The sequence below is a fragment of the Anomaloglossus baeobatrachus genome, chromosome 5 (genome assembly GCF_048569485.1).
Source record: "Anomaloglossus baeobatrachus isolate aAnoBae1 chromosome 5, aAnoBae1.hap1, whole genome shotgun sequence".
Lineage (NCBI taxonomy): Eukaryota > Metazoa > Chordata > Amphibia > Anura > Aromobatidae > Anomaloglossus > Anomaloglossus baeobatrachus.
In genome coordinates, this window is record NC_134357.1 from 80,585,777 (window position 1) to 80,609,969 (window position 24,193).

The window sequence follows — 24,193 nt, forward strand, 5'->3', positions numbered from 1 at the left end:
CCCGCACAAAATACCCTGTACCTTAACCCCTTGCTAACCCTCAGGCCTAGCATCCCTCCTCAGTCATGTTGCCCTCCCTTGAGCCCTTTCAGGGCAGGCGTCCGGGCTTTTCTTTAATACCAGTATACATTACGACTCTGATATTATCAGTATCACCACTATGTACCACATTACTAGCAATATACATACATATATATATATATATATATATATATATATATATAAAAAATGTGCCACATTATTACCGATCTATATCACGTGCCACATTATCACCAATATCGCCACCATGTATGGTAGTAATGTGGCACCACTATACATCACCACTCTGCATCACACTATAACCAGTATATTTCACTGCTTTGTGTCACTAAACTACCAGTATACAGCACCACTCTGCGCCACATTACTACCAGTATACAGCACCACTCTGCGCCACATTACTACCAGTATACAGCACCACTCTGCTCCACATTACTACCAGTATACAGCACCACTCTGCGCCACATTACTACCAGTATACAGCACCACTCTGCGCCACATTACTACCAGAATACAGCACCACTCTGCACATTACTACCAGTATACAGCACCACTCTGCGCCACATTACTATCAGTATACAGCACCACTCTGCGCCACATTACTATCAGTATACAGCACCACTCTGCGCCACATTACTACCAGTATACAGCACCACTCTGCGCCACATTACTATCAGTATACAGCACCACTCTGCGCCACATTACTACCAGTATACAGCACCACTCTGCGCCACATTACTACCAGTATACAGCACCACTCTGCGCCACATTACTACCAGTATACAGCACCACTCTGCACATTACTACCAGTATACAGCACCACTCTGCGCCACATTACTACCAGTATACAGCACCACTCTGCACCACATTACTACCAGTATACAGCACCACTCTGCGCCACATTACTATCAGTATACAGCACCACTCTGCGCCACATTACTACCAGTATACAGCACCACTCTGCGCCACATTACTACCAGTATACATCACCACTCTGCGCCACATTACTACTAGTATACAGCACCTTTCTGCGCCACATTACTACTAGTATACAGCACCACTCTGCGCCACATTACTACTAGTATACAGCACCACTCTGCGCCACATTACTACCAGTATACAGCACCACTCTGCGCCACATTACTACCAGTATACAGCACCACTCTGCACATTACTGCCAGTATACAGCACCACTCTGCACATTACTACCAGTATACAGCACCACTCTGCACATTACTACCAGTATACAGCACCACTCTGCGCCACATTACTACCAGTATACAGCACCACTCTGGGCCACAATACTACTAGTATACAGCACCACTCTGCGCCACATTACTACCAGTATACAGCACCACTCTGCGCCACATTACTACTAGTATACAGCACCACTCTGCGCCACATTACTACCAGTATACAGCACCACTCTGCGCCACATTACTACCAGTATACAGCACCACTCTGCACATTACTACCAGTATACAGCACCACTCTGCACATTACTACTAGTATACAGCACCACTCTGCGCCACATTACTACCAGTATACAGCACCACTCTGCGCCACAATACTACTAGTATACAGCACCACTCTGCGCCACATTACTACCAGTATACAGCACCACTCTGCGCCACATTACTACTAGTATACAGCACCACTCTGCGCCACATTACTACTAGTATACAGCACCACTCTGCGCCACATTATTATAGTGCCAATTCTCCTCTCACAACAGGTGTAACATGGCCTGTGCCCATAATCCTGATATACTCGCCATCTTGGTGGTCATATCCATATTAATGTGCCATATATTACTTCATCCATATCTGATTATTCCAGCATTACCGTCCTCGATGATCCGTATGACATCAGCCTAGCAATAAGATCCAAAACTCCCCGCAGTGATTCATGACATCGTAAAATCTTCCATTATAACAATTGCCAAACTTTTCCTGCTTGTCACACGTAGAAGACACTGACTCGCAGTTTCTTATTTCTTCTCTTTAATTTTTCATATTCGCAGTCTCATATGTCTGACGCCAGTATTAGGGGAACAGGTATGCAAAAACATTGGAATGAAAGGAATGCAAAAACATTAGTGCATGCCCTCATCATCTCCCACCTCGACTACTGCAACCTCCTGCTCTCTGGCCTACCTTCCAACACTCTTGCACCCCTCCAATCTATCCTAAACTCTGCAGCCCGCTTAATCCACCTCTCCCCATGCTACTCCCCAGCCTTGCCACTCTGCCAATCCCTTCACTGGCTTTCCATCGCCCAACGACTCCAGTTCAAAACATTAACCATGACATACAAAGCCATGCACAACCTGTCTCCTCCCTACATCTGTGACCTAGTCTCCCGGTACCTACCTGCACGCAACCTTAGATCCTCACAAGATCTCCTTCTCTGCTCCTCTCATCTCCTCTTCCCACAATCGTGTACAAGATTTCTCCCGCGCATCCCCCATACTCTGGAACGCTCTACCTCAGCACATCAGACTCTCCACTACCATGGAAAGCTTCAAGAGGAACCTCAAGACCCACCTCTTCCAACAAGCCTACAACCTACAATAGCCCTCAGTCCAGTAGACCACTGCGCAACCAGCTCTGTCCTCACCTACTGTACCCTCACCCATTCCCTGTAGACTGTGAGCCCTCGCGGGCAGGGTCCTCTCTCCTCCTGTACCAGTCTGTCTTGTACTGTTAATGATTGTTGTACGTATACCCTCTCTCACTTGTAAAGCGCCATGGAATAAATGGCGCTATAATAATAAATAATAATAATAATAATAACAGGTACATCGCCCAACGCAGGCCAATAGGGGTTATATGGGGTACCAGGAGCCTCGTAACCCGCTTACGTCTGTATATGACGGTGTTCCTGGCACAGTATCCTACAATATATCCCTACTCACCGAGATTCTGTGCCCAAGTAGCCGCTTCGACTTCAATTATCCGAGGCGTTCCCTGCTACGTCTTAAATCCCGAAGAAGAAGCGTCCTGGGAATCGTGCCGGATGTCCCATGCCTGTGTCTGTCAGATCCCAGGAATGGAATGAAAGGAGGCAGCAAAGTTTACTTCTCCTTAGTGAAAGTTGAGACACAACAAAAGGCCATGGACTGGAATGATGCCTGTCTGGGAGGGGTTCTGCCTCCTTCTTCCCTCCTTAGGGAAGGGCACTGAGAAAGCTCCCAGACAGACATGGGGTCCTGCACAGGGCCAGAGAAATCTGTGACACACACTGAAGCAGCATGCCTGGGCACTGCTGAAACATTCCCACCCCTCAGGGCAGGAATACAAAGCCTTCCAATCGGTTGGAGGAAAGCAGCGAGCAGGGAGGGGGAGTAGTAATCGCTGCCCTGAGTCTGTGAGAGACAGTCCATGTCACTGGGACGGATCTGGTGATCTCAAGAGCCACAGCCATTGCCAAATCCTGTCAAGTTCAAGAGGTGTCCGAAATACGTCCTATTCTTAGGACATACTTGAGATCGAAGGAAAAGACGGAAACATATGGAAAAGTTTTCTGGAAACTTTATCGTAGGACGCATTTGACATCCTGACTTTCAATATTGGCAAAAAACGAACAGAAATCTGCTATAATACTTGTAATCCGTCCCATACTCCCCAACGCCTGATACATTACCGCCACACTGTGCAAAGTAATGGCTTGTCAACACAGTTAAGTTGCCAAGGAAGCCCAAGTATGCCGAGATACAGAGTAACGACAATGGAGTAGGTGCCACCTGACAACCGGATTGTCGCAGAGAGCTGCCAACAATTCAGAGGTCACAAACAAAGCCGTGACACCGCAGCAGACGCCACAGTCTCCAGTGTATTGTGTGGCAAGTTCTCGCCCCAAGCTACTAGCGTGACGCAGGGCTGGATGCTCATTACAATGGGAATATTGATCTGTATGTCGTCTGGTTAAAATAATGCATTACATCATTATGACAATGGATGTCAATTGCAAAAAGAGTCTGAGGCGAAAGGAACCACAAATATACGTAATAAAATAAGACAGGAGAGTGTGCAAATAGGGAGGAGAGGAAAAACTCTTCAAACAAATGAAGAATTGCGGAAGTATTCTTATAGGTGAATATAGGGGTGCCAATGGGTGCATAATGCTAAATCATAGTCCAGCTTGTGCAGCACCATGTAACAATGTTATGGATATGGGGGACCCCTTCCTGAGTTTGACCCCTGAGGGATTTATTCAGCCGCATAGATTATTATAGGGTTATAGACTATTGGCTGATCCCATCGTTCTCACCGAGTAGTCTAATATGGATGGGGTCTCCTGATTATTGTCACGGTAGGTACGAGAAAGTACCACGCAAGCAGCGAAAAGTAAGGGAAGGGGACCCCTGCCTCTAGGGAAGGGGGAGATGGTGACTCCTGACGAAACCTACTGCTGCTCCCTGGGGTCCCTCACCACCCTAGATAGGTTCCGCACCTATGTGCTGAGCCGGATACCTGACCGTAGGTATCCCTAGTGCTAGATCATAAACAGGGAACAGGTGGGATGAGCTCTTCGTCAACCCTACTAAACACTAAAGAAGACACAAGGGGGACACACAGGGGAAAAAGCATGAACTACTTATCTACAAATGACATAGGCAAGAGTTCAGCAAAGCTTGAGCAACAATACTACAGATGAGAGCAAGCCACCTGCTTGCAGCTAGAATGAACTGAATAATTTCACCAGCACCAGTCCAGAGAAGAAGGGAGAGAATACTGATAATCAACAGCTGGGTGGAAGGTGAGCTCCTGCTGGGTCCAGAAGGGGCGAGATGAAAACCCAGCAGGAAAGCTACCTATTACAACGAATACTAACAGCAAAAACAATAGAAAGTCAGGGAGTATTTTGCGCAGCCAAACACTGTGACCTTCTATAGCCAGAAACAACATGACTGTCTGTCACCTGTGACAACTATTCCCCAACAGATAATGGGTGACAAGGGGATCTGACATGTCCGATTTCAGAGTGCTGTTCCTTTTATTCTCTTAGACTCACGTACATATTAGACTAATGTCAGCTGAGCTCGCAAGATGGGGTCAGATGACTGCATTTTCTATCTGACTGATCGTTGGGGGAGATGTTGATAGCACATTTCCAATCGCATTTTTCTCCTAGAGATAAGCCGCTGACGACATGTCAGTCAGCAACTTTCTCCTAGAATACAGAAGCGCTTGGCCAAATGAGAGTTCGGTGTACGGGAGTGTCGGCTGAGATGTCAGTCGGCTGATCGATTGGAGAAAGGATTATTCAGTTGACAGCCGCCTAATGTGTATGGGAAGTCTATGCTATAAGCTTTCACCAGGGATGTCTGGCAGAACACAAGCACTCGGTAGAGCGAGCATTCTTGTGTATGAGAGCGTTGGAGGAGATTGCTGCCGGACGAATGATTGACAGTCATCTAATGCTAAGTCCATATTTCCGTTGTTTTGCATCTGTCACATGTGTTGCTTGACGCTTGTGACTGATATTCACTGCACTAATTGTGCACTTGGAAGAAACAGCAGCACCAGAGACAGCAGCGCCGGGGACAGGTAAGTATACTGGTTCATGCTGTCCGTGTGCTATCCAGATGTCACACGAATAGCACACGTAGAACACACACATGGACACACGCACACACATATGCACCGTCACCAAAGACTGTGAAAAACATTTGTGTTTTGCACGGATGTGTGAAGAAGGCCTAATAGTCCTGAATAGGTAAACAAGTTCTAGATATAAGGTGATTGGGGGAGGATACATGGCTGCACAATTAGGGTATGTGCACACAACGTCTTTAAGATGCCGGTGGAGCCACGGAGGTTTTCCTAGACAAAGCAGTTTCAGGATAAAAGCATCATTCCCTGATGTGACTTCTCTGGAAATTGTTTGTTGTTCTGTTGCTGGTGTTTTTTTCTGTATATTTTTAACTATAAAAAGTGGGCATCTTCCAAGCGAAGCCGCCCGAAGAATGAACATGTTACATCTTTTAGCTGCTTCACAGTTTCCGAACCCTGAAGTGATTAAAAGAAGGGAAAAAAAGACTGAATGTCGTTTTTACTTTCTTGTGCAGTATGTTCATTTTTTGTGATGGGTTTGCGGCGCTTTTTCAAAAATATATTTGGTTTGCATACCCTTAGGCAGATTAACCATTCGGGCCTATCAGAGCTGTAACGGCAACAGGATTGGTCATCTCCAGTTTTCTGAAAGCCACATATAATTAGGATATTGTTACAGAAGACCGCTGCTCAAAAATGGGGAAATACTCATTGAGGCTACAAGGGGCAGATTAGATGTCATTTTTCCTTGTTTGATTGTGCAATGGAAAATATGTATCCTAAAGCCAGGATCAAATGGCCATATTAAAAATCAGTCCACAAATGGCAAATGTGACTGGCTCCAAGTTCAGCTTAGTGTGCTCACCTATATCGCAGGATCAGGTCTCCTTCACACGTCCGTGCAAAAAAACAAACATTTTTCACGGTCCATGGTGTAGGAGCGTATATGTGTCTGTGTATTCATGTGCGCGTGTTTCTGGTGCTCTCCCTGTGCAATCCGTGTGACATCTGGATAGCACATGGACAGCAGGAACTTGTATACTTACCTGTCTCCGGCGCTGCTGTTACTTTTGGGTACGCAGTCAGTGCAGTGAATATTCATGAGCATAATGAGCGGGACCCAGATGGGTAGGCTAGGTGCTCAGAAACATCACAAATTACTAGAATGGCGAGATGATAATCAGTGCTTTTACAGCTCTTCAACAGACAGCAGCGCCGGAGACCGGTAAGTATATAAAAAATTTTTATTTTTATGTGACCTGTGTGTTCTCCGGTACATCTGTGTGCGGTCTGTTTGACATCCGTGCTGGTGGCAGAAAATGGACATGTCACCATGTGGCGCACACAGACACATGGTCTGTTTAAAAACATGGACGTGCGCGCAGACTGATTGAATGTAATGGGTCTACATGTGTCCGTGTCTCCGGTACGTGTGGAGACAGATACCAAGAGTACTGGAAACATGGCCTTACATGCATTAGTCAGGTCCATAAAACAAATTAATGAATGGGAAATCACTTGTGTGAAATAGCACCTAAACTATTACTGGTCTGTGCACACACAGAGCGAACAAGGCTTAATATAGAACCAAACACTTGGAAATCGCCATGCGGTGCAGATTTGTAATTCCACAGCATGACAATTCTTTTTGCTAATCTCACTGATTTCAATGGAAAAATGTGAAATCCTAGGTAAATTTTAAGCAGATTTTGCAGTTGATTTGCTTAAAATGTCGGCTATGGAATTTAAGCTGAAAAAATCCATCCTTCGTACAGTTAGGTAAAAAGTAATTTATAGACAAAAGTCATAAGCTTAAAATAGTGGTGGGCTAGGTATTCAAAAATCACAAATTACTACAATGGGCAAGATAAATCAGTGTTTATACAGCTCTTCATGTAGACTTGGGTTACCTAAGATGACAACATCCCTTCAAGGGGTTGTTTGATACTAATAGCACTTACTGTATATACTGTTCCTCGTCCATAGCTATATGGAAAAATAAGAGTATGTTCTCACCTTGCAGATTTGGGTGCAGATTTTCTGCACCAAAAACTGCATCTCTTGGCAGGAAAAATGCTGCGGATAAAGGAACATTTTTTTTTCATTTTTCTATGAGTTTTTTTATGCATTATGATCGGAAAAATGCCAGAAAAAAAAACACAGAAACAATCGACATGTCGATTGTTTGGTGCAGTTTTTTTCTTTACCAAAATCTGTAAAGAAAAAATCTGCAATGTGTGCACAGCACTTCAGGATTCTCATAGACTTTCGTGGGATACATTATCCCTTGCAAATTGATTAAAATCTGCAAGAAAAAATGCATCAAAAAACAGCGATATTGTAGGTCTCCATACATTTCTGGTTTCACGTATCTAATTCTTAAAAACAGTTATTTGGATAGCAAATATATATTTAATGTAAAAATCAATTTTTTTTCTTAGGCTAGGTTCACATTTCCGTTAAAATGTATCAGTCACAATCCGCGGCTATGGTAAACAACGGCATCCTTTTAGCGCATTCCGTTGTGTCCCATAGACTTGTATTAGTGGCGGCTTGCGACTGATGACCTTGCGTTGCATCCGCTGCGTCGCGGTCAGTCGTTATTTGACTGACTGCCGGGCGGGAGCAACGCAGAATGTAACGTTTTTCTGGCCGTCACAATTAACGCGCCACGCAGGAATCTGTCGCCATCCGTCAAGCTTGTAATTGATGTCTGTGGTGCTGGATTCCGTCGTAATCCGTCTTACAACGGAATCCAGCGTTGGATTCCGTCATGCTCTACTGAGCATGCCCAGCATGTTTGGCACACCCACTGGGCTGTCCCAAGCACAAACGGATCATGACTGATCCGTCAAAAAACGGACGAATAGCGGATGTAACGGACGCGACAGATCAGTTTTTTCACAGGATTCCTGTGAAAGGAATCCTGTGAAAAACACATCCGTTGCGTCAGTTGACATCTAAAAAACAACTGATCCGTTGCCGACGGACCTGACGGATTTAAAACAACCGAAATGTGAACCTAGCCTAAGGCTAAGTTCACATTTCCGCTAAAATGTATCAGTCGAAATCCGCCGCTATGGTAAACAACGGAATCCGTTTAGCGGATTCCGTTGTGTCCCATAGACTTGCATTAGTGGCGGATTGCGACTGATGACCCTGCGTTGCATCCGCTGCGTCGCGGTCCGTCGTTTTTTGACTGACCGCCGGGCGGGGAGCAACGCAGAATGTAACGTTTTTCGGGCCGTCGAAAACAATGCACCGCGCAGGAATCCGTCGCCATCCGTCACACTTGCAATGTATGTCTATGGTGCTGGATTCCGTCGTAATCCGTCTTACGACGAAATCCAGCACTGGATTCCGTCATGCTCTACTGAGCATGCCCAGCATGTTTGGCACACCCACTGGGCTGTCCCAAACACGAACGGATCATGACTGATCTGTCAAAAAACCCACGCACAGCGGATGTAATGGACGCAACTGATCCGTTTTTTCACAGGATTCCTGTGAAAGGAATCCTGTGAAAAACACATTAGTTGCATCAGTTGACATCTAAAAAAACAACTGATCCGTTGCTGACGGACCTGACAGATTGAAAATAACGGAAGTGTGAACTTAGCCTTAAATGTTATTTTTGAGAGACAGTTTTGTAGACCTGCTATGTAGAATGGGGATCTGAAGAAGTCATAAGTAGGGTCAGGGCCTACTGAGATGACACGAAAAATCAAAAATAGCAATATCACCCACAAAGATGACCTTCTACATTCTCATAAGGGCCTGATCAGAATCTGTTCATACTTCGAAGAGAAAACTCTAAATTGGAAGGACATCATTTGCTCTGGGAAGTGCATTAACTTCTGGATGGTGCCCTTTTTTTTACATATTTTTCACACTTGTTGAAAACTGGCCCACATCAAGTTCTGAAGGGGCACTGTCTAAGGCCTGTGCCACACATCCGTGCTGCCGGCACGTGTTTGTCATTTTTTACACGTACCGGCGGCACGGAGACACTTTAACCAATGCTACCCTATGGTAGCAGGCACACACACGTAAAACCACACGGAACGTGTGTCCGTGTGCGTTTGTACGTGTGTGCGATTTTCAAAGCGCTGACATGTCAGTGTTTTCTCCGGCAGCACGGGTGTTACACGGCCCGCACCCGTACCACACGGGTGTAGTGTGGATGCGGTCCCGTGTGACACGCGCCGGAGAAAACACACATGTCAGTGAAAAAAAAAAAAAACATTAACTCACCTTCTCCAGCCCTCCTGTCTCTGCCGCTGCTGCCTCTTGCTGCCGACCGCCGCTCATTATTCTCATTGAATATTCACTTCACAGCCTGGCAGCAGCAGCAGCGGGGAGACGGGAGGGCTGGAGCCGAAGATCAGCACCACGGACAGCACCACGGACAGCAGGAAGGACCAGGTGAGTATAATAATTACTGATTCTACGTGTGCTATCGCGGATAGCACACGTAGAACACACGTGTCACGCACGTACCAGAGACACGTACTTACCTGCACACAACACGCAGGGGAAATACGTGTCTCTCGGCACGTGCGTGAAATTCACGTGAGTGTGGCAGAGGCCTTAAACAGAATGAAATGGGTGGTGAAAGTTTAATTACCGAAAGAGATATTAAAGTAAAACCATTTTCACACCCTACTGCCACGTAAGGGTATATTCTGCCTGTTAGGCCTCTTTCACACATCCGTGGAAAACAAACACATTTTCACGGATGTGTTGAAGGTGCGTATAGCAGTCTGTGTGCTGTGATTTTGGCACATGTGTGTCCTCACGGATAGCACACGGAGATCAGGAACTTTTTACTCACCTGTCCTCGGCGCTGCTGTCCCCGGTGCTGATGTCTCCGGCACTGCTGCTTCCGGGTCAGCGGTGCAGTGAATATGCAATGACCATAATGAGCTGGGCTGGAAACAAGTGACATCAGTACCACAGACAGCAGCGCTGGAGACAGGTGAGTATAGAAAATAATTTTATTGCAAATACACTTGTTTTCTCTGGTACATGTCACACTAATGTCACACAGATCACATCAGTGTGTGAGCCGTGGGACATCAGTGCTGCCAGAGCAAAATGGACTTGTCTCCATTTAGATCACACGGACACGTGGGTGCTCCATATGGACAAATGGTTTTTGTGAAAACACTGATGTGTGCGTAGACCCATTGATTTTAATGTGTCTGCGCATGTCCGTGATTCCAGGACGTATGAAAACGGCGTCACAAATACTGTACTCACTGACGTGTAAAGGGGCCTTAAGGGTACTTTACACGCTGTGATATCGGTACCGATATCGCTAGCGAGCGTACCCGCCCCCCTCGGTTGTGCGTCACGGGCAAATCGCTGCCCGTGGCGCACAACATCGCTATCACCCGTCACACGGACTTGCCTTCCCTGCAACGTCGCTCTGGCCGGCGATCCGCCTCCTTTCTAAGGGGGCAGTTCGTGCGGCGTCACAGCGACGTCACACGGCAGCCGTCCAATAGCAGAGGAGGGACAGAGATGAGCGGCCGGAACATCCCGCCCACCTTCTTCCTTCCTCATTGCCGGGGGACGCAGGTAAGGAGATGTTCGTCATTCCTGTGGTGTCACACACAGCGATGTGTGCTGCCGCAGGAACGACGAACAACATCGTACCTGCAGCAGCAACGATATTAAGGAAATGAACGACGCGTCAGCGAGCAACGATTTTTCACGTTTTTGCGCTCGTTGATTGTCGCTTATTGGTGTCACACACTGCGATGTCGCTAACGGCGCCAGATGTGCGTCACTAACGACGTGACCCTGACGATATATCGATAGCGATGTCGCAGCGTGTAAAGCACCCTTTACAGATTTGTTGCAAATTTTTGGAGCAAACTCCAAACCCCACATGCAGCAAAAGTAAAAAAAAATATTTTAGGGCCAGGTAAAGATTTTTAGCTTGATGTATATCTTGTGTATTTGCTACAAATTTTTGACACAGCTAAACATACACTGATTTTTATTTGTGCTGTTTGTAAATGGGGTTTTGTAAAACAGATCCATCATAGTCATGAAGGTTCATGGAAAAACACAAATAATATTCTGCACATAGCCTATGCTAAAAGGAAACAAGCGGAAACAAGCGGAAATCAATACATTGTAGTGCCCAAAATTTTTAACATGTCTAAGATATACTGACGCATTCATTTCAAAAAGACATTTGCAAGTTATAGTAACAGTCATTTCATGGGCAGCACCTATAAAGCCAAATTATAACCTTTTATTCCAGCATTTGGTCATCAGACTTTCGGCCATGACTTTTCAAACCGTAAATTACATGCAGCTGGTATGAATTGAGTCAAAGAACCCGGTATTAACCATGTCAGTAATGTATGGCCACTGGACGGGAGCTCTGAGAACGGCTTCTTAACAACCGGTATTCGGGGCTATTCTTTTTATTAACAGGCGTTGTGCAACGTTATTGTTGCGGTGTGACAAAGATGTCAAGTAAGGATGGCTAAGCAAAAAAACGAGCCGAGGATGCCATCAGGTAGGAGCCAGTTCTCAGGGCTCCGGTCCTACAGCCACAGATTATTGACATGATCAAAGGCCTTGGATCTGCAAATCAATTCATACTAACTATCACCAATCGTTCTTCGTCATTCTGGAAAGTAACTCCATGTAAAAGGTGCAAGCTGTCATGCTAAAAGCACAGTAACTATGTGATCTCAGTTATTTTACGTAGGTCGAAAAATCATAACCCATGTAGGACTATAGCAAAATTCCCAACTGTGTTGGGCATTTTCCAATAGGTGCAAGGTCATTTTTGACTTTTCAACAGTACTATGCCTTTGAGTCAGTATTACCACTTACCAATAACTGGCAATATCTATCCACTTTAACATCACTACTAGATGTAGTAAAAATACTTAATTAACAAACAAAATTACAACAATACCTTTCATTGGTTACTCTTGGAGGCATCGTTGGACTTGAGGGGATCACCAGTAGCTCAGGAGTGGTGGGTTTCACAGTCTTTTTCGTGACTGGCCGGTCCGAATGTAGGACACTACGCAGTTTCTGGGTGAAGCTATACGAGTCTGATGCAGGAAAAGTTGGGCCTTTAATCACTGGAGAAGAAGGTCCCGGTTCAGTTGGAGAAGTAAGTGACTTTTCTTGAGCAACAGTAGAATGACCATAGTCGAGAACTGGTAGGTCCATTCCAATAGCGGATGCAAGAGAAGAATGTTTCTTGCCTTCGGTGTGATCAATGTCTAGTGGTCCAGAGAATTCGTTTGCAGACAATGCCGTTTTGTCAGGTTGCTCCAATTTTTGTACGATGACTGTTTCCACAGGGCTAGGATCACATTTTTCATTGAGCAGTTCCACGTGAATAGTATCTTGTGTAATACTTGTGTCCACAGAACCTGCAGGCTCGACTAAAGATGCCAAGTCATCAGAAGGAGGGCTTATATCTGTAGATACGGTATTTGTCTGCTCTGAAAGCAAAGGTGGTTCATCAGATAGGATTGCCGTCTCCTTAACTGCGGAACTTGACATATCAAAAAGAATATCTGTATCTAGAACAGTTTGTGGATCAGAAACTGGTGCTTCTATCATTTCAGGAGCATTATCTACTTCTGTTGCACTTAGCTCCAACTTCTCCATTATAACATCAGATGCTTTATTTGCTTGTTTTTCAGGAGGATCAGAAATGAACTCATTGTTAATTATTTGAGGTTCCAATGTATCATCAGAGTTATCTTTTGGAAAAATTTGTAAGGATTCAGGAATCATTTCATGTCCATCCCCAGAACCAGAAGTGATGATGTTGGATGTTTCTGATTCTTCACAAGGTTTGACTAATTGAGGTTCCTCAGTTCTTTTTCCTAAATCTATCTGACTTGGTACTATTGAAGGAAATTCCGTGTTGTCTTTGGAAAGGATGTGCAGCTCAGGAGCAGGTACTAAATTCTGCATGCAATCAATCTGGGTTTTAATCAAATCAGGACTTATACCGATCATACTGGATATGTTCTGCTCTAGTACAATTTCGGTGTCTATAGTTGTCTTTATGGCTTCGATTGTGTGCTCCTGAGAACTATGTGTCATTGCTTCTCCCCTGATTGGACTGAGGTTTTGCACGCCTTCAAAGGCTATTTCCGGATGTTTTTCTTGAGGGTGTACTTCCTTATGTGTATTATGATGCAAAATATTAAATGCGTCCTCTGATTTTTCTGTGTTTACATCAGGACATTCCATGAGATTGTGATGGGAAATAAAAGTCTCTGTATCTACCTGATCATTCTCCCCTAAAGCAACGCCAGATCCATCAGTCTGAAAGATTTGCAAAGTATCTTTGTGGTCATCAAGAACCAGTGGAACTAATTTTGTCACTTCTATGGTCTCTTCTGTAACATTTTTCTTATCTTGGTTATTTGTTTCCTCAATTACACTTTGTGATTTTGCTGATGTTTCCTCTTCAGACAGAAGATGAGACTTTGAGTCTTCTCTTCCCAGTGTATTAGGAAAAGAAGATGGTTCTGGAGGTTGTGGTCCTTCTAATAATGCAGCAGAACATACATAAACCTGGTCATCATTCTCAATTTCTTCTGAACGATTGGTAGGTTCAGTAAAACTTTTGGTTGTTTCCATAGTATCCTTGATAAAAAGGGACTCCTCTGTGGTGTCAATAAGAGGGTTGATATCAGTACTTCCAGTAGACAAAACTTGAAGATCCCTATCGGTTTTTCTAAGCGTTTGAGCAGATAAATCTTTACTAAAAATTCCTTGGTTGCGATCAGACTTTTCAGTCATGGCTGTAATATCGTCACATTCTTGGGTTTCAGTTCCTGGGCACATAATTGGTAAAGGACACCCATCTTCTTCGCCACTGGTATAAAGAGGAACACTTAAAATATGTTCAGATGGAAACTTATCTGCTGGTTTGAATAAGTATTTTTGACAATCTTCAGACTGAAGGTTGACATGTGAAAGATCAGTTGTATTCTCAATTTTTGGTAGCTCTTCAAAAGGGTGTACAACAACGTCATCTACATTGTCAAAGTCTATTTCAATATCTGGTTTATTTTTAGCACAATCCTTTGATATTTCCATAGAGCCCAAGTCGTCAGCAGATGATTGAAGTTGGGCTGAATGATCATTTGAAGCGTGAAGCTGTGGACAAGCATCTGGAGAAACTTGAGATTGGGTAGTAAGGATATCTTCATTAGTATAGTCATCTTTAACTGAAGAAATGGAAAAACACTGACCTTCTGTCGCCAGTCCCAACTGCTTCTCTTCATCTAGTTGACTGTACAACAAAAAGTTGTCCTGAAGTTCCAAAACATCTGTACCATCAATGGTGCTAGTGTCTTTACAAGTTGTAGAGCTGAATTTGTCCTTTTCAGCACTCATAACTACATCTGATATGTTTTCTAGCGTTTCTGATGTAGATGCTAAAGGCACGTCTTCTACTTTCTCCTCCAGGGTTTTGACAGGATACAAAGCATTGTCAAGGTAGGGTGTGTTCTCTAAAGACGCGATATCTTGCTGACTCAAGGAAACCTCCTGCTTCTTTGTAGACCTGCTTTCCAGGTTTTCAAGGCTGAAATCTACTATTTGAAACTCTTCTGGATTTATGACAGACACATTCTGTTGTGTCTGAACCTTGGATGTCTCCTCCACGGTACAATCTGGCCTGTGGTTCAGGTTTTCCACATCAGACAGGAGGGATGATTGTAGCTTTGCATTAATATCAGGACTTTGCCTTTGATGCATAGCACTTAAACACATGTCATTTCCACTTTGGTTTTGGCTGGTCTTCATCTCGGTTTCAACAGGAAATGTCTCAGAATTTTCATTTGAGAAACTTTTCTCCTTTGGACTTGATACATCCTCATAACACTTCTCGTTCAAAAATAATAAAGGCTCCATCTGTGGAGGGAAAATATTAACTTCTCCGTCTTTCGAAAAAGTTTCAAAAATGTCTTTTATAGATTCTGCAGGCGTATCTAGTAAAACGTGTGTGCTTGGGGAGTGTCCTTCAACTGCAGGACATGCTGAAGAAGATAAATAACTGTTTTCTGTATCAGTCTTTAAAACCTTTTCCTTATGGCTGTCTACTTTTACTCCATCATCAACAAATACCTCCTTAATGCTACTTTGGGAATCATTGAAATCATACTCTGTATTACTCTTCTCTCCTGTGGCCACTTTCTCCATGACCCTGCTAACTTGTTCTATTGGGACCTCATTCCCAGTATTACTCAGTGGACTACAATCAATGTTTTGCTGGGATATGAGTTCCCTCTGGCTTACGAATGTTTGTTCATGCTCATCAATGGATGGTGAAGTCAGTACTTGGTCTTTGATACCTATGGGCAAACCCTTTGCCGTTTCTTCCTTTGGATCAGGACTTGGTGCTGCTAGATGTAGATCTGCAGTATTTAGGAAAAAGGTTGTTACATCTTCTAAAAGTAAATTGGTCACAGAGCTCTGAAATGTAAGGTCTTTACCTCCTTCAGTACTAGCCTGGTTGACTACCTGGACTTGATCACTTGCATTCGTCAAATGTACGGGGTCTAGAGATGTATCTAGAAGGCATGTTGGGGTTTCCAGTGTAACCTGATTGATGCCATCATTTAGACTGTCAGATGTACATACAATATTTTCTATTCCAGGAGTTACTGGAACTTGAATGACCATTGGGGTCAATGGATTGGAATAAGTATTTTCACTGTTTTTCAATTCCTTTGTCTCCAATTTATCTAAATGCTCTTTAGTTGTAACATTTCCAACCTCTGTGATTGACTGTTTTTGTAATCCATAGTCTTCACTAATTTCACTTTTAGATTGAATGTTTTGTTCCAAGGTTGCCTGTTCTACATATCCTACAGTATCAAGACATCTATTAGTCTTTATCTCTAATGTATCGGGTGGATTGACAGGAGAACTGGGATAGGCAGCTATCTTCCCCATCTGTGCCGGAAGACTTTGTGGTTCTGTCACCTCAAGCAGAGACTGTTGATTAAGCAATGATGTAACAAGATTATCACAAAAAGTATTGAGCTCCGACACCACCAGATTGGGCTCAGAGCTCTCTGCTGTCGGGGATTCTCCGCTGTGGAGACAGCTCTCTTTATCAATGCTATGGGGTAAGGGGAGTTTATCCTTATGGATGTCTGAGCTCCCATCTGTTGTAAAGGGCAAGATTAAAGGGCTATGCCCCCCTGTCTGGATATTTACACCATCTGTAGTTAAAGTTCTACTATTCCATGATCCTTTCTGTCCTCCTATATCAGTATTACTCTCCTTACAATCTTCCTTTGTTTGGTTACCGGTGTTGTCTGGTTCTTGGAGAATTCCAACTAGCTGAGACAATGCGACATTCCTGGAGAATAATTCCATGGATGCTGGAATCAGCTGTGGTATGGATGCCAGAGGAGGAACACTTGGGTTGTCGAGATTGCAATCTCCCTGCAGTACAACATTATTGCTCTTAAAGTTAGTTACGGGTGATAGATCAGTGTCTGGATCTGTGTCTTGCATTGCTAATAAATGTTCGCGAGCCAAAAACGTTTCTTGTGCTTGAAAATTAAAACCAGGACTAATCGCTGATGTTTCTTCAGACAATAAGGCAGCATGAGTCATCTCCGCAGGGATAGTCTTCTCTTCTGCTGTCTCAGAGACTTTCTCAGGCAATACTTGCTGTCCCCATTCTCGGAGTATCCCTATCAGTCCTGTATCTTCTGCTGGAAAAAATTCTTCATCCCTCGAACCTTCTTCGCTGGTGGGATAGCTGCAGTTAACAAGGTAAATGTTAGAAATAATTCAGTCCTTCAATAAATACGGAGAAATGCATTGCATAAAAGGGAATCATGCAGGCACCAAGAAGACCGCTAGCCAGCTAGATATGCAGATTCATGCAGTGCATGCTTAAAGGGAACCTGTCAGGTGCAATTTGGACCCAGAGCCATGAGCAGTTCTGAGTGCATATTGCTAATCCCTGCCTAACTGTCCCTGTATTTAGTAGCATAGATAAAGGGATCTTTAGAAAAAGTATTTCTAACGATCCTTTATGATATGCTAATGAGCGCAGGGACTATTCGCAAGGGCATTAGTTCCTGCATTCATTCCGCTCTCTTAGCATATTAGCACGCGCACAGAGGCATGCTAACATGCTATTCAATGGCCATTGCCTAGCTTCATCAGCGATGACGTGCGTATCTGTGTCCGTTGTCACCGCATCAGACGCCGGGCAGTGCGCATGATCAGGAGTCCCTCGGCACTTCCAGTCATGTGCATTATGAAGCTGGGTGTACGTGTCCCGGTTTTAGAGAGGTCTAGTGCGCATGACCGGAAGTGCCTGGACTTCTGATCATGCGCACTGCCTGACATCTGATGTGGTGACAACGGACACAGGTACGCACGTCATCGCTGATAAAGTTAGGCAATATCCATTGAATAGCATGTTAGCACGCCCCTGTGGGTGTGCTAATATGCTAAGAGAGCGGAATGAACACAGGAACTTACGCTCTTGTGACTAGTCGCTGGCCTCATTAGCATATCTTAAAGGATCTTTAGAAATACTTTTTCTAAAGATCTCTTTATCTATGCTACTAGATACAGGGACGGTTAGGCAGGGATTAGCAATAAGCACCCAGAACTGCTCGTGGTTCTGGGTGCATATTGCACCTGACAGGTTCCCTTTAAGACAGTCAATATATATAGGAAAATTGACACACCGTGCTAAGAAAATTGTAATAAACAGTAAGAATTTAGCATTTCAGTTTGCGTTTTACAAGGTAAATAGAATAACCTGACTGGTTACAACAATAGCAGCATGATTATTGCATAATTACTTGTGCACGGTGGCCAAATATGCCAGGATAAATTAATAAAGAGCAAATAAAGAGCTCAAGTTAACACAATGCCATAATCTAGCTAATATGATGCATAGATGACGGATTGCAATAGATTGGCATATGTCCGACATGCTATCAAGCAACCAGTCAAATATGAATGAGCGCTCTGTGCCCAGAGAGCAGAAGGCCAGATAGGAAACTGGACCAGTAACGTGCTGGACTCAAGCCAGACAGATGGAATCAAAGGCAAGTACGACAGCAGGAAAGGATATCCCAAGAACAGATCAGCATGCAAAGAATGAAGAATGCTCATCAAGCAGGAGGTTAAGACAACATTTGTTGTAATGAAACCCAGCACTCACCAGTCACTAACACCATACACTGTATTAATGTCACATTTAGCTTTACGATTAGTTAAGACCCAAAAATGTCTTCTTCCATGGTGTCAAATCTTGGTTACATATTAAATCCAATACTAAATGAATTAGTTCAACCAGGAAGGCAGGAAGTTGGTGTCATGAGTGTATCTCGCTCGGGGGAGACCCCGAGTGAATCTGGTGTCAGAAGGTCACAGCGCCATGCCACGCCGCTGGCAGGTTCACTACTGTAGTTTGATAACTTTTCCTTGATTGTGGTGCTGTAAGGGTTAAAAACCCTTTCCTACCTGGCTGCTGGCTGTAGCTGTCAATCTCAGGTGTGGCTCTTTGGGATCACTCCCCTTTCCTATTTAAGTCATGTAATCCGATCACATGATGCCTGTAATAGACACTGAATCCTCATTTCTATGTGGTCCACTTTGGAAGGAGCCTGCTCTGGAAGAAGTCTGTCGTGTTGTGTGCAGCTTTGGTGTTTGCTGCACTGAAGCCGCCTGGAGTGTCTTTTCCTTTGCATGTCTATTTCCCCTGTTTGTATTCTTTCCCTTGTGTGTCAGGTTTCCGGGTTTTCCAGTTCTCTTTTGACAAGAGCTTGCCCTCGGTTAACATGGAGTTTACTGTTCTGTTGCCCTACTTCCTGTCCAGCTGCTTAAAAGGCCGCCTCTAAGCCTAGTCCAGTGCCTGAGTATACTGCTTGCTGTGTGCTCCTGCCTTGCTGCTTCTAATTCCTGATTGCCTTTGGATCCTCCTGAAAGAATACCGACCGACTCTGGACCATACCCGGTTTCTTCAAGCTGTGCCTGGACTCCGTCTGCCGTCTGTGGTCAGCACTTCTGCCCGGTTCCTTCCGGTTTGTAACTACTCTGGACTATCATCCCGTACGGACACTCCTGGACTTTACCACTTGCCCCTTGTGTCCCGGCTGCTGCGCATTTAGGCCTTCCGGGGTGATTGCCGGACAGTCCCTGTATAGGGGTTCGCTCTGGTGGTCTCCCTGGGGGAGTCCGGTGCGTGGCCCCGGGAATTCCCTTCGCTCCGTTTCGGGAAGGTATTTCGTGTGTTTGTTCTGCTGTGTTTGTTCCGTTCTGTACCTACCGTGGTTACATATTATAAACATCTTGTACCAAGAACTCGTCTCTGGTTGTCATTGCCCTAACGCTATCGAAATCCTCAGAACATACAATAGTATTACATTGTGTATCTGTATTGTAGTGGCGAGTCTAGTGATCTCGTCGGCCTACGCACTAGCCAGGGTGAGTGGAGGGCTGGCTGAGGGCCTAAGGTAAACCCTGCTAGTCATGTGTGTGACAGTTGGTGGACTGATAATTGGTGAAGCAAAGGAGGCGAAACATAAGGACTACCCACTGCTACCTCAAGGGAGTTCACTCTACTACCTCCACATGACCAAAGGGAGAATTTTAGGAGTTGGTCACTAAACTATTTGCTATTTAGTCCCAAATTCTCTAACCTAACTTGGTGATTAGCATTTTCTTGTTCTTATTGAAGGGCTCCTGCAGGATCTCACATTGATGCCCTATCCTTAGGAAAACTCCTACATTTCTAATTGATGGCATGTCACACTTCAGGATCCTCCCAATTAAAGGGGTTTTCCAAGCAAAAGATGCTCATTACTTGTGGGTCAGATGCTGCGAAAATATCTAAATACATCATACTGACCTGCTGAAGCCCTCCTGGATCTAGCGCAAGCTACTCTGTGGTCCGTACCAACTTGTCAACCAGCAATAGGACCATTGTGTCTCATGATAGGCTGCAGCGGTCAGATGACTAGATGCGTGCATCATCAGAAGATGTATCCAATGTTACATGGATCAAGTCACCTGAGCACTGCAGCCTATCACAAGCCACAGTGCACTGTGGAGGGTTATTGAGTGACATTATGACTTCCAGGGATGCCACAGACCATGGAGGAGCCTGCACTGGATCCAGAAGGGCGAAAGCAGGTGAATAAGATTTATTTTGTTATTTTTAAAGAATAAGAATGAGCACCTTATGTCCAGACAACCCATAGAAGGAAAACGAATAGGGAAATTACAGTTCCTATACTGTAGTATATGGAAAAGTTAAGTCCATATACTGTAAGTGTGCGTAGTACTATTGTCTTGTCAAGTTTATCCCCATTTACTAACTTCATGGATTGGACAGCAATACAAAGCTCACTGGAGGGGGCCATCTTCACCTCTTCAAATGAATATTCACATCTCCGAAAGTGATGGAAGATCCATTGTCTGATCTCCAGAACCAGCACAGATCCATAGAATGGAGAACTACAGCGCTGCAACTCCGTCACAGTTTTATTCTGTGCACCGAGCTGTGTAGGGAACTACAGCCAGACCCATACCCAAGAATAGAGCTGGTGGTTGGAAACACTCTTCTGCAGATGAAAAACTGTGAAGGGACAGTTTGGCCCTTTGACCCTCGTTGGTTGGGAAATCAGAGATTGGATGCCTAATGATCATGAAGAGATCACATATTACTAGGATATGTCCTGACTTACTAAAATGAGAACATCCCTTTAAAGCCTAAATCCTAAAATGTTAAGAATTTAGTATAGAAAAAAAGTAATAACAAGGACTATAGTATTAAAGTGAACCTTTCAGGTGCAATATAACCATGAGCAGTTCTGGGTACATATTGCTAATCCCTGCCTAAAGCTGGGTTCACACATAGCGACAGCAACAACGACGTCGCTGTTACGTCACCATTTTCTGTGACGCAACAGCGACATTGTAAGTCACTGTTATGATCGCTGCTTAGCTGTCAAACACAGCAGACGCAGCAGCGATCATAACAACACGCGTCGCTGTGCTACATGTGCAGAGAGCAGGGAGCCGTGCACACAGCTTAGCGCTGGCTCCCTGCAGTCCTAGCTACAGTACACATCGGGTTAATTACCCGATGTGTACTGCAGCTACATGTGCAGAGAGCAGGGAGCCGCGCACACTGCTTAGCGCTGGCTCCCTGCAGTCCTAGCTACAGTACACATCGGGTTAATTACCCGATGTGTACTGCAGCTACATGTGCAGAGAGCAGCGAGCCGGTATTGGCAGCGAGAGCGGCGGACGTTGGTAACAAAGGTAAATATCGAGTAACCAGGGAAAGGGCTTCCCTTGGTTACCCGATGTTTACCCTGGTTACAGCTTACCGCAGCTGCTAGACGCCGGTTCTTGCTCCGTGGTCGCTTCATTTCGTCGCTCTCTCGCTGTCACACACAGCGATGTGTGCGTCACAGCGGGTTTGCGACGACCAGAAAATGAAGCTGGACATTCAGCAACGAGCGGCGACCTCACAGCAGGGGCCAGCTCGTTGCTGGATGTCACACACAGCGACAGCGACGGGACATTGCTGCTACGTCACAGAAAATGGTGACGTAGCAGCGACGTCGTTGTCGTCGTAGCTGTGTGTGACACCACCTTAACTGTCCTTGTATCTAGTAGCATAAATAAAGAGATCTTTAGCAAAGTATTTCTAAATTTCTTTTATCATATGCTAATGAGGCCAGGGACTAGTTGCAAGGGCGATACTTCCCTTGGCTAGTCGGCCCCCTTAGCACGTAAGCACACCCCTGCGGCGTGCTAACATGCTAGTGAATGTGCAGCCTTAGAGGTATGGTTGATCTCACTGCTCACTGCTGCCACCGCTCCTGATGCTGGATTTCGGCTCAGTGCGCATGATCCCCAGACTTCCAGTCATACGTACTATGAAACCGAGTGCACATGTCCCGGCTTCAAATTGATGTAGTGCGCATGAACGGAAGTCCGGGGACGTTCTGATCGTGCGCACTGAGCCGAAAACCAGCGGTGGCAGCAGAGGTGAGAGCAACCATGCCTCTGGCACTGCCCATTCATTAGCATGTTAGCACACCCCTGTGGGCGTGCTAATATGCTATGTGGGCCGACTAGCCAAGGGAAATAACGCCCTTGCTAGTCCCTGGCCTCATTAGCATATTATAAAGAATCTTTAGAAATTCTATTTCTAAAGATCTCTTTATTTATGCTAGTGTATACAGGGACAGTTAGGCAGGAATTAGCAATATGCACCAGTACCGCCCCGCGGGCTTGGCTACGACCGCCGAGCTGCTCGGATCCATGCCCGCACTGTGGGTGGTGGCTCGAGCCTCTCACGGACCCGGGGGTCATGTCGCTCTGCAAGGGAATTGGCGCTACACGCGGGGATTCAGGGTGTTTGGATTTGAGGTGATAGTTCGTGACGCCACCCATGGGTTGTGGAGATTGTGGACACCACCGCTGCGGTGAAGGTACGGGGATCCCGGGAGCGGTGTAATGGTGCAGCTAGGTGTTGACCCCTCCGTGGGTAGGGGTAGTTGGTCCTGGGTGCAGGGGGTTGTGTTGCGGTGCAGCGTGGCGCGGTGTCTGATGGCACTGGTGTACTCACCCTGACATAAGACACTGGAGTCGCTGGTAAACCAAACGGAGTGATGAATAGGGCCCGCAGTCGGCTGCAGCTTTTCCCAGGTTAGGTTGGTAATGTCCGCCTTTCTCCTGCACCTATATATGTGAATCTTGACTCCTGTGCCTAGGCACCGGTAGTCTGCTCCCCGGCGTTTCTCTGTAGTAGGAGTCCGTTTGCCCGCAGACACTGGCCCTTTGGATCTTTGGCCCTTGGTGGTAGCACTTATCCGGAATGGTTGGGCTGTTGCCTTAAATCGGGACTTAGGTGGGAATGAACCCCTGAGGTCCAGACCGCAATCAGTTAATTTGACTATGGTGGTAGCTTCTAGCCTAGTTCGGGGTCTGAGTACCCTGCCTGGTGCTCCGGTATCCAGTTGGCTCCCCGGTTCGGTTCCGGCGGGCCACTAGCCTGTCCCGGTCCCTTACGGTTCCACCGGTCATCTTCCCATTCTCCTGCAGGTGGCCACTACCATCTGCCTCCTTGCCAATGGTGACTGGGCTCCAACCCAGCCACCGGAGTAGTCTTTGGCAGGCCTGAGCACAGGCCTGCTTCTGGACCTGAACTTGACTCCCACTCTCTCCTCACAACTCCAACTACAACTACAACTACTCTGTTTCTCCCGCCTCCAGGCCTGTGAACTCCTCGGTGGGCGGAGCCAACCGGCTGGCTCCACCCCCCTCCTGGTGTGGACATCAAACCTGGAGGGTGGTGACAAGGCCTTTTAGTTTGACTGCTGTTACCTAACTAAGAAGGGGGGTGGTGTGTAGTGTTGTTGTGTCTACCTGGGACGACCTGGATAGTCCAGGGCGTCACACACCTAGAACTGTTCACGGTTCTGAGTGCATACTGCAGGTTCCCTTTAAGAACTGTAAAGAATTATCATGGCTCTTTTCCACCATAGTGTAAACCTAAGGCATGAATAATATCAAATTGTTGG

At 45.5% G+C, this 24,193-nt stretch overlaps 1 protein-coding gene across 5 annotated transcripts in view; it reads right to left on the reverse strand.

Moving 5' to 3' along the window:
* Positions 1–24,193, reverse strand: part of TACC2 (transforming acidic coiled-coil containing protein 2) — a 300,109-nt gene that overhangs the window by 154,229 nt on the left and 121,687 nt on the right. For all 5 annotated transcript variants that reach the window (XM_075348634.1, XM_075348635.1, XM_075348633.1 and 2 more), the window contains exon 6: positions 12,544–17,385. In XM_075348634.1, coding sequence (XP_075204749.1) covers positions 12,544–17,385 — 4,842 coding nt within the window. The remainder of the gene's footprint in view (positions 1–12,543; positions 17,386–24,193) is intronic.